Source organism: Parasteatoda tepidariorum, chromosome 1 (assembly GCF_043381705.1).
Source record: "Parasteatoda tepidariorum isolate YZ-2023 chromosome 1, CAS_Ptep_4.0, whole genome shotgun sequence".
NCBI lineage: Eukaryota > Metazoa > Arthropoda > Arachnida > Araneae > Theridiidae > Parasteatoda > Parasteatoda tepidariorum.
In genome coordinates this window covers 36,503,466-36,518,251 of record NC_092204.1, presented here as the reverse complement: position 1 = coordinate 36,518,251, position 14,786 = coordinate 36,503,466, and the positions used below count along the sequence as shown (strand labels likewise).

General features: G+C 26.7%; 1 protein-coding gene across 1 annotated transcript in view; it reads left to right on the top strand.

Annotated features, from left to right (window-relative positions):
- The window catches only part of LOC107447570 (exonuclease mut-7 homolog), a 37,435-nt gene that overhangs the window by 14,589 nt on the left and 8,060 nt on the right, over positions 1-14,786 (top strand). Inside the window, exons 7-16 of the mRNA XM_016062503.4 lie at positions 1,422-1,460; positions 1,546-1,703; positions 1,810-1,945; positions 2,961-3,022; positions 7,024-7,160; positions 8,201-8,310; positions 8,681-8,867; positions 9,372-9,505; positions 13,143-13,178; positions 14,183-14,335. Coding sequence (XP_015917989.2) covers positions 1,422-1,460; positions 1,546-1,703; positions 1,810-1,945; positions 2,961-3,022; positions 7,024-7,160; positions 8,201-8,310; positions 8,681-8,867; positions 9,372-9,505; positions 13,143-13,178; positions 14,183-14,335 — 1,152 coding nt within the window. The remainder of the gene's footprint in view (positions 1-1,421; positions 1,461-1,545; positions 1,704-1,809; positions 1,946-2,960; positions 3,023-7,023; positions 7,161-8,200; positions 8,311-8,680; positions 8,868-9,371; positions 9,506-13,142; positions 13,179-14,182; positions 14,336-14,786) is intronic.

Genomic DNA, 14,786 nt, shown 5'->3' with positions numbered 1-14,786 from the left:
AAATTTTGTTCATTCTAAAATTTTGTCCTTTCTTTACTTTTTTGAGGGCTCAAAGAAAAAAGAAGAAAAAAATTTAATAAATGATTACTTCATTTTACATATTTTTCTACCATTCACATTTTTTTATATCATTTTATTATACTCTAGTTATAATTAAGGACTATAAATCATCAAACTACCAGTACTTTTAACGCATAATGATTCATAAGAAAAATATTTTTTTTAAAAAAATGAGTGAACCGCCCATCAAAATTTTTATATCAGATGTTAGTTTGCACTTTCAACTATCTTTGAATAAAATATTTTTGAAATTGAAGGGGGCGAGTTGCCAGAAATAATCTCCTGAAGTTACTCAACTCAGTTGATCAAAAAACTGCAAAACAGACCCATTTACTAAATAAGTAAGATACTTATTTGCAAAAAAAGGTGTTTAAATGACAGATTACTTTATTCTGAACAAAATAAAAAAAAATTATTGCTCTATGACAAATATAAGGTGAGTTACAATCATTAATAGCCTTTGATGTATGAATCAAAATGGCGGCAAATGTGCCATTTTGGCAAAAATACAAATGCTTATAACTTTTAAACCCCTTAACCAATTTAAATATAATTGATATTTTTGAAATCAGAACAAAAAAATCTATAAGTGTACAAATTTCCATCAAAATCTGAGATGGTGGGGACCCTGAAATAATATTCGTATATTATAATACACTTATTTGTGCCAAGTTAATTGAAATACCAAGTCAATTGAATCAACCAAGTTGTCACTTGTATTAACAATAATAAATAATTTTATTTTTTGAATGCAAGCTATAGTGTAATAAATATTACCAACCCACCTTAGCCATCAACTTTTTATGTTTGTGATCACTCACAATCAAAATGAAAATTAATTTTTACATTTCATTCTTTTTATCTGCTTTTTATGCCTTTTTTTCTAAAATTAATATAATTCCATTCTTTATTTTCTCTGCATAATTTTAAGAAGATAATACATTTATATTGTTTTCATTTCTCATTCAAAATTCCATAAATAGTTCATGCAGCAAACCTTTCTGACAACATGACTACTTTCCCTAGTGGTAGTTGTCACAATATTTTTTTTTTCACATTTATACATCTGATAAATGAAAATTTGTACTAAATATTTTTTGCATTGCTTAATATATTTTCCACCCAGTCAATTGTTTTATCTGATTTTAATACAATTAAAGGTTTATTTTTGCAATTTGATTCGATTTTCCTTTTATTGTTTAATAAAAATTCAAAGGAATCATGGATTAAGTTACTTAATAATAACTGAAATAGCATATTTTTTCCATTTAATCTAATTCTAATTTGTAAATGCTAATTTGAAATTTTTTTATTGATTACAATGTTGTTTAGTATAATATACATGAAACATATTTTTATAGGAAGCTATTGAGCCAGAAGCATTTTTTGAACTTATTGTGGTAAGTTAATTTAATTTTTTTCATATTACCCTGAGTGTTTATTATTTCCTATAATAATCTTTTAATCAGAAAAAACTTATTTCAGGACTTATTAGCTGATCATTATTTTCTTCAAAGGGAATTATTGATAAAATTAGTCTGCATTAATGAAAGTGCTGATGCTTTTATGCTAGCAAAAGCTTTCAACTTGAATAAAAATCAATTGCCTGATTGTTTAAGAGCACTTCCTCCTCCATCTGATGAGTAAGATTTTTGACATAGTTGATTATTATTATTATACAAGAAAAAAAAAGTAAACTTGGTAGATGATGAAATTGTTTCAATAATATTTTTACAACTTTTTTAACAGGTTTGTTTCACTGTATTATAATGGTCCTCAACTAAAGAATCCTGAAGATTACTTACCATTACGCCTAAATTTTTCTGATGTTAAATTTGTAGATAACCTAGAAAATTATTTTAAAGCTGTTGCTGATATAAGCGAAGTAAGAATCATTTGTTCTTCAAACAATTCCTTTTTAAAATATAAGGTGAATGTCAGAGATTGTGCTGTATAGGACGCTGTGTTGGTCAAATCTAGAATATTTTTAGGAGAAAAAACAACTAAACTCAAATTTATTCAAAGTCTTAGCAATTTTAAGGATTAATTTTTTGAGAATAAGATAAAACAATCAAATTATTAATGTTTGAATTCGTTTTTTTTTATTTACATGTTATTGAATTTTCTCTAATATTTCATGATATTACTTTTTATATTGAATAACTGAAATAATTAATAAGAGGTAACTTAAAGAGATTTAAACAGAATCTTATAGTAAAAATACCTCAAATTTTTACTCTTAATTTTCTGTAATTTTAAAGTAACTTTCTAGCTTATTGTCAATTATTTTAACAAAAATGTTTCCAAACAGACTAGTTATTTATATTGCTGGGGAAAAAAACAATTATGTAATACTTTTATGTGTATATACCAGTGGCTCCCTGAGTGATCACTGTAGTGCCCTGGTTGGGAAAGGCAATATTAATTTAAATATTATTAATGTAAAGATGCTGTGTTATTTAAAAGCATTTTTCAAAATGTTTGAATTAGGCTATCGGCATGCACTGTTTCTCAAACAGCAACTAAGTATCGTTACTTGTGGTGTTTTAGTACAAATCACTCACCTGGAGAAGAATTGGCTCTTAATTTTATAATGATATTATACTTGAAGAAGTAAACTATTAAAAGAGTTAATCAAGATAGCTTTTTGTTGATTTACCAATAAATTATATGTTAGAATCATTATCTTCCAATTTGCTGTCTGTATTTTAATAGGACATTATATTACTCTGTTTGCACCTCTAGGACTTTTCTAGTTTCAAGCCATGGCCTTATAAATTGTCATAAGGCACTTCTAGTAAGGAGTGTTAATCTTTACAATTTGAGAACTTTTGAAATGCGTTAATAATTTCGAGTATTGCTATTTGTGTGTAGTATATTTTCAATTTCATTTTATGTAGAACTATGATGTCGTCGGAATTGATGCAGAATGGAAACCAAACTTAGGCATAAAAGATACCAAGTATGTCTCCAAATTTTATTTTAAATTTATGCCATTGTTTTCATGTATTTGTAGGCTTTAACTGCAGGCAGTGTGTCCCCTGATGAAGTACTGTTCTGCAAACACACATTTATATTTTGATTTTAATTATTAAGATTTTATTTAAATCTTATTTCTATTAATAAAACAAATTTGGTTTCAGCTGCCTTCTGCGCTTTTCCAATTTGATTTAATGTTTCAGTGTTTGTATTTATTTACCTTTTATGTATCAATATTGACTTAGTAAATTGAATTTATTGTATGATTAAATTGATATTTTAATTAACATTGACGTGTTTTAACATTTTCTCTTTTAAAAAAAAACTGAAAAAATAATTTTTCTTGCATATTTTTGTCACCATTTTATAATTGCTGCATAATATTTGACTGAATAAACCATGCTTTTTAAAAATGAATTTAATCAAGTTGCTATATTTTGTATTGGTGTCCTGGTTATCAATATAATTTAATCTTTTTCTCTATTTTATTAGTCTTTTTAGTTTTAAATTATTGCTATTACATTTAAGCTGATCAAGTTTAAACAAAGTTAAAAATAAAGTTTATGAGATATTTAGCTGCAAATGTTCAAGAAAATTAAAACTTTTCGCTCTACTTCTGTCACATATCAACTAATTAAAAAATGACATTTTCTAAAGAAAAAAACATTCTAAATATTATGTTACGCTATGATTGCAATTTTTATATGCTAATAAATATTTAAATTATTAAAATTTATTATGTTTAATAACTTCAGTAATTTTCAAAACTTTTATTAGCTTTTAAATAATGTATTCACCTCATAATAATGTATTGTCTTTCAATGCCAGATCAAAAAAAATTTTTATGGTTTTTAAAACTAACGAATATTAAATGAATCAAAACGTCATTACTTTCCGGTTCTCCTTATATTTACTGACATAGTTAAAACTTCAAAAACATATCCTAAATAAAATAAGAAAAGGTTTATTGTTTAAAAATTCAAGTTATGAAAAATCTACCTGTTTGATTCGACTTTTATATCATTAAAACTCTGGTTTACACCCTTGAGTTTACTTAGACTCTTTACCAGTACTTCAAATGCATATAATGACAGCAATGAAGAATTTCCGTTAAAACAAATTAATGATGAATTTAATAAAAAAATAAAACTTTTTTTTACATCCAAAAAAAATTTGTTTGTAAATGTTCCTACTGATAAAATATATGAAATGTGTAATTATTTTAATATGTTGCGGGAATTTTCGCTACAAATACTTAAATAAAATCGGTTGTACTTTAAATAAATCATTTTATTTATATCATAATTTTAGTGGCATTAAATATTTCCAATTCTTTTGATTATTTGTTTAGTTGAAAAAGAATGTTTGGTTCATTAAAATTCACTTAGTTACAGAAATTTTAATAGCTTGTAAATTTTTTACATAATTTATTAAGGGAATTAGAATTTATAATTAAATTTATTAATTGTTACTTGAGCATGATACATTTATATGTTCACATGTATGAGAAATGTATTTACTAGTAAAAAGAACTTGATTTTTTCTCTATTCATGATTTTTTTTTTAATATTGTTAAACTAAAGCACCTATGTTTTAAGTGAAGGGGTTTTTAGAAAGAGGCCGAGAAGGTTCTTAACACTACAGAAACAAGAGAGAGACAGAGTTTTTAGAGTTGCCAAATTAAAAAATTTAAGCAAAATAATTTTTTAAAAAACAACGATTAAATAATTTAAAAAATTAGTTAAAAGATATAGAAAATTAATTAATAATATTAAAAATTCATTAATTATTACATTGATATTTAAAAAGGAAATAATTTGCAGCAATTTATTTGATTTTATTGAAATATAGTTCATTTGAAATTTTTATAGTACGAAACGATTCAAGTTTTTCAAAGATTTAGTATAATAAATTAAGCTGTAAATATTAAAAATAAAAATTCAATCTTTCAAAAATTTTGGAAATCATACAAATAATATGTTTGTGAAAGATAAACATTTAGTTTGAGTGAGGGGGTTCAAATACCAAAAACTGCAAACTATTCACATTTATTCAGACACAAATCCTCTAATACAGTGAGTGATTTTTGATGACAGCTTATACACCTCTCAATTTGTGAACGGTAGGAGTTTCTAGAGGAAGGAAATATTCTGGTTGAGAAAAACTCTGGTTCGCCATTCCAGAGGCAGAACATAAAGACAAAAATGCTCATGCAATCTGCTTGTAGTATAGAAAACATGCCCAAGATACACCGGGCTTGACGTTTAGAGGGTAATTGATAGCTGACAGAATAGCAAAAAATTATCTCAGAACACTGCAATAAAAATGAAATTTGCACACTTTCCACAAATTAAAAAAAAATGCAGATTAAATCAGTATGGAAAAAGAAGTAACAAAGACAACAAAGAAGTTACAAGTAGTTTCCTTTGTTCATGTTGCTTTTGTTAACAACCCTGCAATGGAGTGAAGGAGTACAATGTCCACTGCATAAAATAAAAAATGAACATCTTAATAACTATTGAACTATTGGTTGAATTTTCACGTACTAAAATTTAATCTCAGTGATTTGAGGGACTAAACTTATACCAAAAATATCAATATTTTAAGTTACAAAATCAGACACAAAAATATTTTTTCTCTGAAATTGGATAATTTTGATTTCTGACAAATTTCAAATCTTTGAATTTAAAAATATTTACAATAGCCACAATCTTTAAAATATAATCCTAATAGTCTAGACAGGAAAGTGGCCAGAAAGTATTATTTTGAAGTGTATTTAGCCATGTCTTTTCTAATTTTATATCTTTAATTCTCCAGAACTATTCGACCGATTCCCTTCAAATTTTGGATTTTATCTTTTAAAGTTATGTAAGTAGATTGAATTGGTATAAAAAGTTATATAGAAGTTATATACAATTTAAAATATTTTTGATTATTAGTATGTTAAATAATAAAAAAATTAATGTTTGTAAATTAACAAGTTTTATAAATTTTTTGGTAAAAATTTTTCATTTGCTTCATCAATTCTGAAGACATGATGAAATACACGAAATGAAAACAACGTTAAGGGAACCAAACTTTGACTACTATCTTTCCTAAACTATTTGGACCCTATTTTTTTCCAGATTGCAGCTATATACTTCGAAGGTTAAGAATCTGAAGCCACCGTGAGAGAAAAGAAAATTTTGGAAAAATTATGTTTTTGTATCTGATTTTATAACCTAAAGTATTGTCTGCTCAATTTAATTAGCATAGTTAAGAGTTGGCGCTAGAATCATTAAATTTGAGTCCTGGTACTTGAAAACCGAATTATTAGATTGAAGGTTATTAAGGAGTTCACATTTAGTTACTGTAGTTGTATTTGATCTTTGTGTGCTCAGATTTGCTAATAATATTGTGTGCAAGAACTATTTATCTTTAAAAAATATTTACAAAAACTCTTAACTTGCAATTTAAAGTAAATCTAAGTAATAATGCAAAAAGTTTATGCTTTCTGTTACATAGCTTAGAAGTTTTGCAATATAATTAATTACCCACTTATCAATAAAATATTTGATATTTATTATGATTTAAAAGTCTGTCATATTCAAGTTATCACAAATTGACTGTATTTCTTTAAGATGTAATAATGAACGCTATTTATTATTTCAGTTTACAAATGATATATCATGTTTAATTATTGTTTTATAAGTCTTTAAAAAACATATCATGTTATCCTTGCTAATTTAAAAATTGACAAAATATTCCAAGTAATCTATATTATTAAAGTTTGCTATTGCATCTTAATTAAATGTTTGATTGTTCATTGCTTATCACCAATTTTTGAAGAATAATAACAATATTATTGATGATATAAAACTAATTTGAGCATATTCTGGCTTTTAATTTTAAACTGAATTAATTTTTATGACAATAATTAAATGTTTATATAAACAGTAAATATCTTTAAAGTGAATTTTAATAATTGTTATAAATCTTTTTTAGGTTAGCATTACTTCAAATTGCAGTGTGGGATGTAGTTTATCTTTTTGATATCCAAACTTTAACGACAATTCTTGAAGTGACTCATTGGAGCTTTATTTTAGAGAAACTCTTTTTCAATAAAGAAATTCTTAAATTAGGTATTTCTGGAGCATTATAAATTTAAGTTACGATTTAGCTTTTTTTCTCTAACCTTCAGTTTGTAATGTTTCAGTTTGTTAAACTATAGTTTGCCAGAAGAAGCCATTCTGCAACAATCTGCTTGAATGCCATTAAACTCTTCATTCAGTCAATGATAGTGTTACTGAAAACATTACAAATTCTGTGATAAAACTATTTCATAACAAAAAAAATATTTTAAATCAGTATTTATTGCAAAAAAGAAAAAAAACTCTCATTTTTCCCTAATGCTGAGAATTTACTGTTTGAATTTTTTGCAATGTCATTGAACTCTGCACTCACTTTAATGATTTTGTTTTATGCTCTTGTTTAGAAATTAATTAAAAAAAACTATTAAGCCAATATTTTCACTAAACCAGCGATTATAAAACAGAGTTTGAATGATGAATCAAAAGAATAGCAAACGAGAATTGCCGACAATGTAGTTTAAAAAAAAAAAAAAACAGTATTTGTTAATATACTCTGTCCTTTTTTAAAAAAAGGACAAGTAGTCAGACAAATGAGTAAAAAATTGAGGAATGACACTCATTGTGTAATGCAGATTATTCATTCTGTTCTCCGAATTCTGACAGATTGCTAAGTAGAAAAATCTAGCCCCCCTTCCCCCCCCCCAAAAAAAAACTATCTGAAATACTTGATTTAGAAATTTGTATATGAGTTATTAACTGCAAAAGTGCATTTCAATTAAATTGCAGAGATATTTTCTCTCTTTTTGCTTAACTAATTGAGTATTTTAAATGTCTAAAAATATTCCTTCATCTGCTGTTTTACTTGCCAAAAAAAAAAATTTCCCATGTCAATCAATTACAAAGTTTGTATCAAAAAGAAATTTCTAAACAAACTTGTCTCAAAGTAAATTCCTTAATCAGTTAAGCACTCTTCTATATACCCTATATAGACTGAATAAAAGCAAGTCTAGTGTAGTTTTTTGTTTTGTTATTTTTGCAGCTATCTTTAAAAGTGATGTATTAATTACATTTATTTAATTAATTTTTCCTAGGTTATGGTCTTGACAATGACATAAAGGAGTTTTTGAAAGTTATATACTGCGAAAGACAAACTTACTCTAAATGTACCCGTTTAGTGGATTTACAGATTGTATTTGAGAAGGTTAGTATATATGTTGTTTTGGTTTTTTATTGGTCAATATTTTTACTTATTATTAAACTATTTATTGAAATTAAGTTTTAAAATATATTAATTTAAAAATTGTGGTGATAAACCATAAATGTTGATACCAAACAAAAATTAATGGTAAATTTTAATTATGAATAATGCAATTAAAAATCTGTTCAGAGTCTGTAGAAAGAATTAAAAAGAGTCTCATGAAAAGGATATTAAAAAAATATGTAACTAATATTTTCTCAAATACTTTTGCATTTTTTATATTTTTTCATTGATGAGCAGTGCAGCTCTTATAAGTTATGAATTTTATTTTACCTTTGTTATATATAGTTTTATTATATATACTTTCCTTTAGTTGAAACAACACTATCCAGATGTTATTAATGAAATGGAAATAATTGAAACTTCAGTGGTTGATGAAAATGAATCAAAAGGTCTAAGTCAGCTTTGTAAAGTAATGCTGGGCAAACCTTTGAATAAAGGTGAACAGTTTTCTAATTGGGAACGTCGTCCATTAAGAAGGAGCCAAATTACCTATGCTGGTGCGTATTTTTTGCTATAAAAATGTGATGTGTACCAATTATCAATGTTCTTTAAACATTTTGCATGTTGAATTTTTCTTAAATTTCTATTTGTTTAAGATTGATATATTAAATAGATTTTGATGTTGAGTACAAAATAAACTTTGAGATTGAGTACAAAATAAACTTTGAGGTTGAGTACAAAATAAATTTTTAGGTTGAGTAGAAAATAAACTAAAAATGTAACTGATTTAAGATGCATTATTTATTTTAAAATCATTTCTGAAGACACATATATTTAACAATATTTATATCTTAATTTTTCATAGGGAGAGATTTATTTATACATTAAACTAAATATTAAATTTTTCGTATTGAAACATAGAAAGGGTTTTAACGTTTTTGCAGTGATAAAATACTTAATATTTAAATGTTAGATTGAATGAATTATTGACTCTTGAAAAGAAGTTTTGATTTTGTGAGCTTGAAGTTTTACTTTTGTGAATTTAAATATTATTGTTTCAGCTCTTGATGCTTTTTGCGTTCTGATGATTTATGAAAAGCTGTATCATATTTTGGAAAGCCTAAATTTGACTTTAGATAAATTGATTAGTATGAAAGCTCCTACACCTAAGGAAAAAAACAAAAGTCCCATGGAAGTAAGCATCAATTTCATATTTTTATTCCTTAAGCATACAGTGTTTTAAGGCCTCTTAATTAGAAAATATCATTAGATCTGTAGCATTTTTTTTTTTTTTTTTTTTTTTTTTTTTTTTTGCTTAAAATAGTTAGATCTACAAAATTTTATATTCAGGGATGTGATTCTTCCACGGATCTGCTGATTTCCGCTTTTTTCTGATTTTTCCATATCTTCCGCTCTTTTTTCATAAATTTCCGCGCGGAAAAAATTTTTATGCAGTAAATGATATTTTGTTGAAAATTTTTTTCTTCCGCGGAGCGAAAGTATTGAAGCCCCCAATAAACCTTTCTTCACATGTCAATCTGCTGGCTGGGGTAAAAGTGGTTGACCTTGGTAAAACAATGCCGTCTCCTACTCCACTACTCTCTTATCTTTTCAGGGATGAAAGACTTTTTAAAATTTCCGACCATGTTCCAAAAACTTTTGGGGAGTCGAACGAACGATATAGTCGGACTTGCGACGAACTCCCCCCCCCCCTGCAGTAGCTTCCTGAGAAAATGATCTTCAGAAGAAAATGGGTAGAATTTCGGCATGTACGCCGTTGCCTTGACAACCGCGACTTCCGCTATAGATTGGAAAAAAGAAAAAAAGTCCTAAGCAGTTTCGTTTCGGCCGCTGATATTTGATTTCTTTTGATTGGCTGATTTACAGAATTTTAAATATTAGGAACTGGGCCAGAATCTGCTAAAATTGCGATTCTTATTTAGATGATTTTTATGTAAATCATCGATTTTCGTATTTAACTGATTTAAAAGTTACTTGTTGAGATTCGTTTTTACACGATTTAAAAATCATTACTCGCAATTCCCATTCACGCAATTTAAAAATTCAATATCGCGATTTGTATTTAAGCGTTTTTAAAACCCAATATCGCGATTTGTATTTAAACGTTTTTAAAACCCAATATCGCGATTCATATTCCCGCTAGTTTAAAATCCAATGTCGCGATTCGTATTCATATATATTTTTAAATTTCAATATTGCGATTCGTTATCACGCGGTTGTAATATCAAACATCGATTTTCGTATTTATACGCGGTTTAAACATTACTCGTTGCGATAAGCATTCACGGACTCTAAAAATTATGCATCGTGATTCTTATTTACGCGATTTAAAAATTCAATACCGCGATTTGTATTTTCGTGCTTTTAAAATCCAATATCGGGATTCTTATTCACGTGATTTTAAAATTCAATATCGTGATTCTTATTCAAACTATTTTAAAATTGAACATCGCGATTCTTATTCACGCGATTTTGAAATCAAACATTGTGGTTCTTATTCACGCGATTTTAAAATCCAACATCGCGACTCTTATTCAAGCGATTTTAAAATCCAATATCGCGATTCTTATTCACCCTATTTTAAAATCCAACATCACGATTCTTATTCACGCAATCTTAAAATCCAACATCGCGATTTTAAAATCCGATATCGCCTTATTCACGCGATTTTAAAATCCGGCATCGCGATTCTTTTTCACGCGATTTTAAAATCAAGCATCGTGATTCTTATTCACGCGATTTTGAAATTCAACATCGCGATTCTTAATCTAAGGCCTCTAAAAATTGTGTGAGAAATGAACTTTCTTGTCCTATCAACACTAATGATCAAAAGTCTGCAAAACGCAGTCTACTGATCAGTCATGTTAATAAAAGACCATCGAAAAAGCAAAGAACTGATGAGAAAGTCCATAAAGGTCCTTTGACCATTAAAGAAATGTTTTTTACAATGATGTGATACATAAAATCGTGCTTATCCATAATTACTCAAAGTTATCTAAATTATTAAAAAAAAATTATTTTAGTCAAGATTTTATTTAAGAACATAATTACCATTTATTTATATTTATTTGAATAGATAATAATGTAATCATTATCAGATTGGCTATTGAATTCATATAATTTTTTCTTTTGCACGTTTAATGCTACAGTTATAAACTTCCTCTTTTTTGTGTTTTTGTCAATCACATCCCTGTATATTTAATCTGTCTATACATATATCAGAGCACAAAATTTCAGTTAAGATACTATCCAGACTAAAATTTTTGCTTGTTATTATTTTCGAGGAAAATATAAAGAATTTTTTTATGTTAAGAAACATAATATAACAAATGTTTTGGTCACTCTAAAGTAGTATTTATATATATATATATATATATATATACTGGAAGAAAGTGACGGGACACGACACTATAAAACGACATAAACCCATATTTATTAAAATTAGTAGGAGGTAGGGCCACAGCTGCAACCCTTCTGGGCATGCTTTCCACTAAATTAGCCATAGTAACAAGAGGAAATTCCTTCCACATGTTTAAAAGGAAGTTCCATAGTTCATGCTTGCTTTTGGGGAGTGGGGTGCAGGCCCTGAACCGACGGTTCAATTCGTCCCAGAGATGTTCAATTGGGTTAAGATCGAGGCTCTGCGCCGGCCACTCCATGCATTTAATGTTATTGTTCACATACCAATCAAGAGTCCTCCTTGCAACATGGGATCTTGCGTTGTCGTCTTGATAAAAACAATCATCCATAGCGTACGTTGCCCACAAGGTAGGAGGAACATGATTGTTGAGAATATCACAATATCCATCGGCATTCATCATACCATCAACCTTCACCAGTGGGCCAGCCCCATACCGTCAATCCTCCTCCACCAAACTTTACAATTGTCCAGTCACTTTCTTCCAGATAGTGTATATATATATAAGAAAAACTTAACTTTTACTTAATAATCTTAAATTCTTTATTTTTCGTTAAAATTTTATCTTTTCTTAATTCTCTCTTATCTATACATATATTTATATAAAATTTTCTAATTGTATTTCTTCAAAAAAAATTTATTCTTTGTTGAAAATTAGTGAAAAAAAAAAGCTGTCGCATTTATCAATATATAAATTGACCCCCAATTTTTAATTTTGGGCTAGCAAATTTTTGGTATATTGGGTGCATAAGTCGACTACTGAAAGAAATAAGTATTAAAATTTCTATTTTATTGTAATATCTCTTAAAAAGTATGGAATTTCGAATTCTTTGCATAGGGGTGAGGACAATTTTTGTAGGATGCAGCAAATGAAGATGAAGTAGAATTCATTGCAGAGTGGAATTTGTAAGACAACACCTCTAGCATTACTGAAACCGATAAACAGGATGTTCTGGAGATTTGAAATTTGTAGCTTTTATATTTTAAAAAGTTTCATTGTGTTGTAGTTTTCTCTAAATGTAAGTTAAAATATTTTCTTTAAAAAAAATTATATGTAAAGAAACTATTATGAGAAAAAATACAAAATTAACTTTATACAACGTATTCGAAATAGTTTTCTAAAGGGACAAATTGATACTGAGTTATTCATATCTGTCTCATTGTTTACAATGCATTGATATTTCATGTTCAACATATGTCCAATTTTATCACTGGTGTATTTTCTTACCTGGTTACACCTATTTTTCATACAATTTTGAGGTTTGGAAAGTCGACTTATACACTGAGATGTACAGTAGCTTAAACGAGAAATATTTGTGCATAATATATTCAAACTGTTTATAAAAATGTATATTTGAGTGGTAATTTAATTTTTTTTTATTTATTATTTCAGAAGAATCAAAGCATAAAACAGACAGAAGATAAACAAGTAATCTTTAACTCTCATTTGTAAAAATACATGTATCTGTTCCTAATTTGTATGCTTTTTAATAAAAAAGTAAGTGTAGTAACTATTATCAATAAAAATGTATTATTATCAAAAAAATTTGCTCATTTTAATATTTAAAATGCTTGCTAGACATTTTGAACCACCAACTCTAAACATTTTAATCTGTGCTGTATTAAGCTAACTTCTTAGTTTTAGCAATAGCAAATTTCAAGGTTTTTCTTCGGGATGATAACTTAGGGAAGTAGATTAAGAGAAGTTTTCTTAAATCTGAAGATTCTTTAAAAAAAAATTTTTTTTTAAATACTTTTAAACCAGGTATAATTTTTAAGTTCATAGTAATAAAAATTTAATTCAAAACTCATTTAGAATTTTATAAAAATACGTAGAATTTTAAAGCATAATGTTTTTCAAAATTTTGTATGCTTAATATTATTACTACAAATTATAAATAAAAAAGGAAAAATCTATGTGTCGATTTATTTGTCTTGTTGTGGGTAAATGGGTATACTTACAGCTTCAAAACTGAATGTAAAGATAAATGAGATAAATGTTTTTACATCTAGGTGTCTAAATTTTGAATTTTTGATTGAGATAAGTATTAAATAAATACATGTTTTCTTGAAAACTACTGTTTTAGAGAGGCTGTATTCAGACTTCACTATTTTTCCCAGTTTTTCAAAAACTATTTTAAAATTGAATCCACTGATAAAGCATGCTCTAAATATGTGATGCTTGTGTAAATAAACAAAAGGTGGAAAACTAAAATCCCACGATTTATCCTCTGTTTGTCATGAATAATGACCACTAATGTTTATTTTGACATCATGGTAAAGATTTTTTTTTTTTGATACCACAAAAAATACAACAAAAATAATTACATATAACAGATAAATATTTAATTTATTCATTAACAGGTTAATTTTAGATCTTAATGTTTTGTTTTTATTTTAATGTATCTAATTATAAAATTCTTCGTTTCTTAGTTATCTTATCCAAAACCATCTGAATCCTTGGCAATAGAAAATTTTAAAGTGGTCACTGATTGCATGTTAAATGGATTGGGTAAATATCTTCGAATGTTTGGTGCTGATGTTGTTTGTTTGAATGATGGTGATGATCCTAGATGTGCTCTTGAGGTATTGTATATTTTTCTTAAATTGTTAATGTTTTGAAATTAAAATCTAATAATTTTGATGTTGTTTGTTTGAATGATGGTGATGATCCTAGATGTGCTCTTGAGGTATTGTATATTTTCCTTAAATTGTTGATGTTTTGAAATTAAATTCTAATCATTTTGATGTTGTTTATTTGAATGATGGTGATAATCCTAGATGTGCTCTTGAGGTATTGTATATTTTTCTTAAAATTTTGATGTTTAGAAATTAAATTCCAATCAGTAAATAACAAAATGTATAAGAATTAAAGTTATTATTTTTTACACCAAAAAATAAAAATGACAAATCAAAATTTCAAATTTTTATTTTAATTAATTTTCTGTAATTTTAGTTTGTTTTCTTTTTTTTTTTTTTTTTTTGATNTTTTTTTTTTTTTTTTTTTTTTTTTTTTTTTTTTTTACTAATTGTTTTA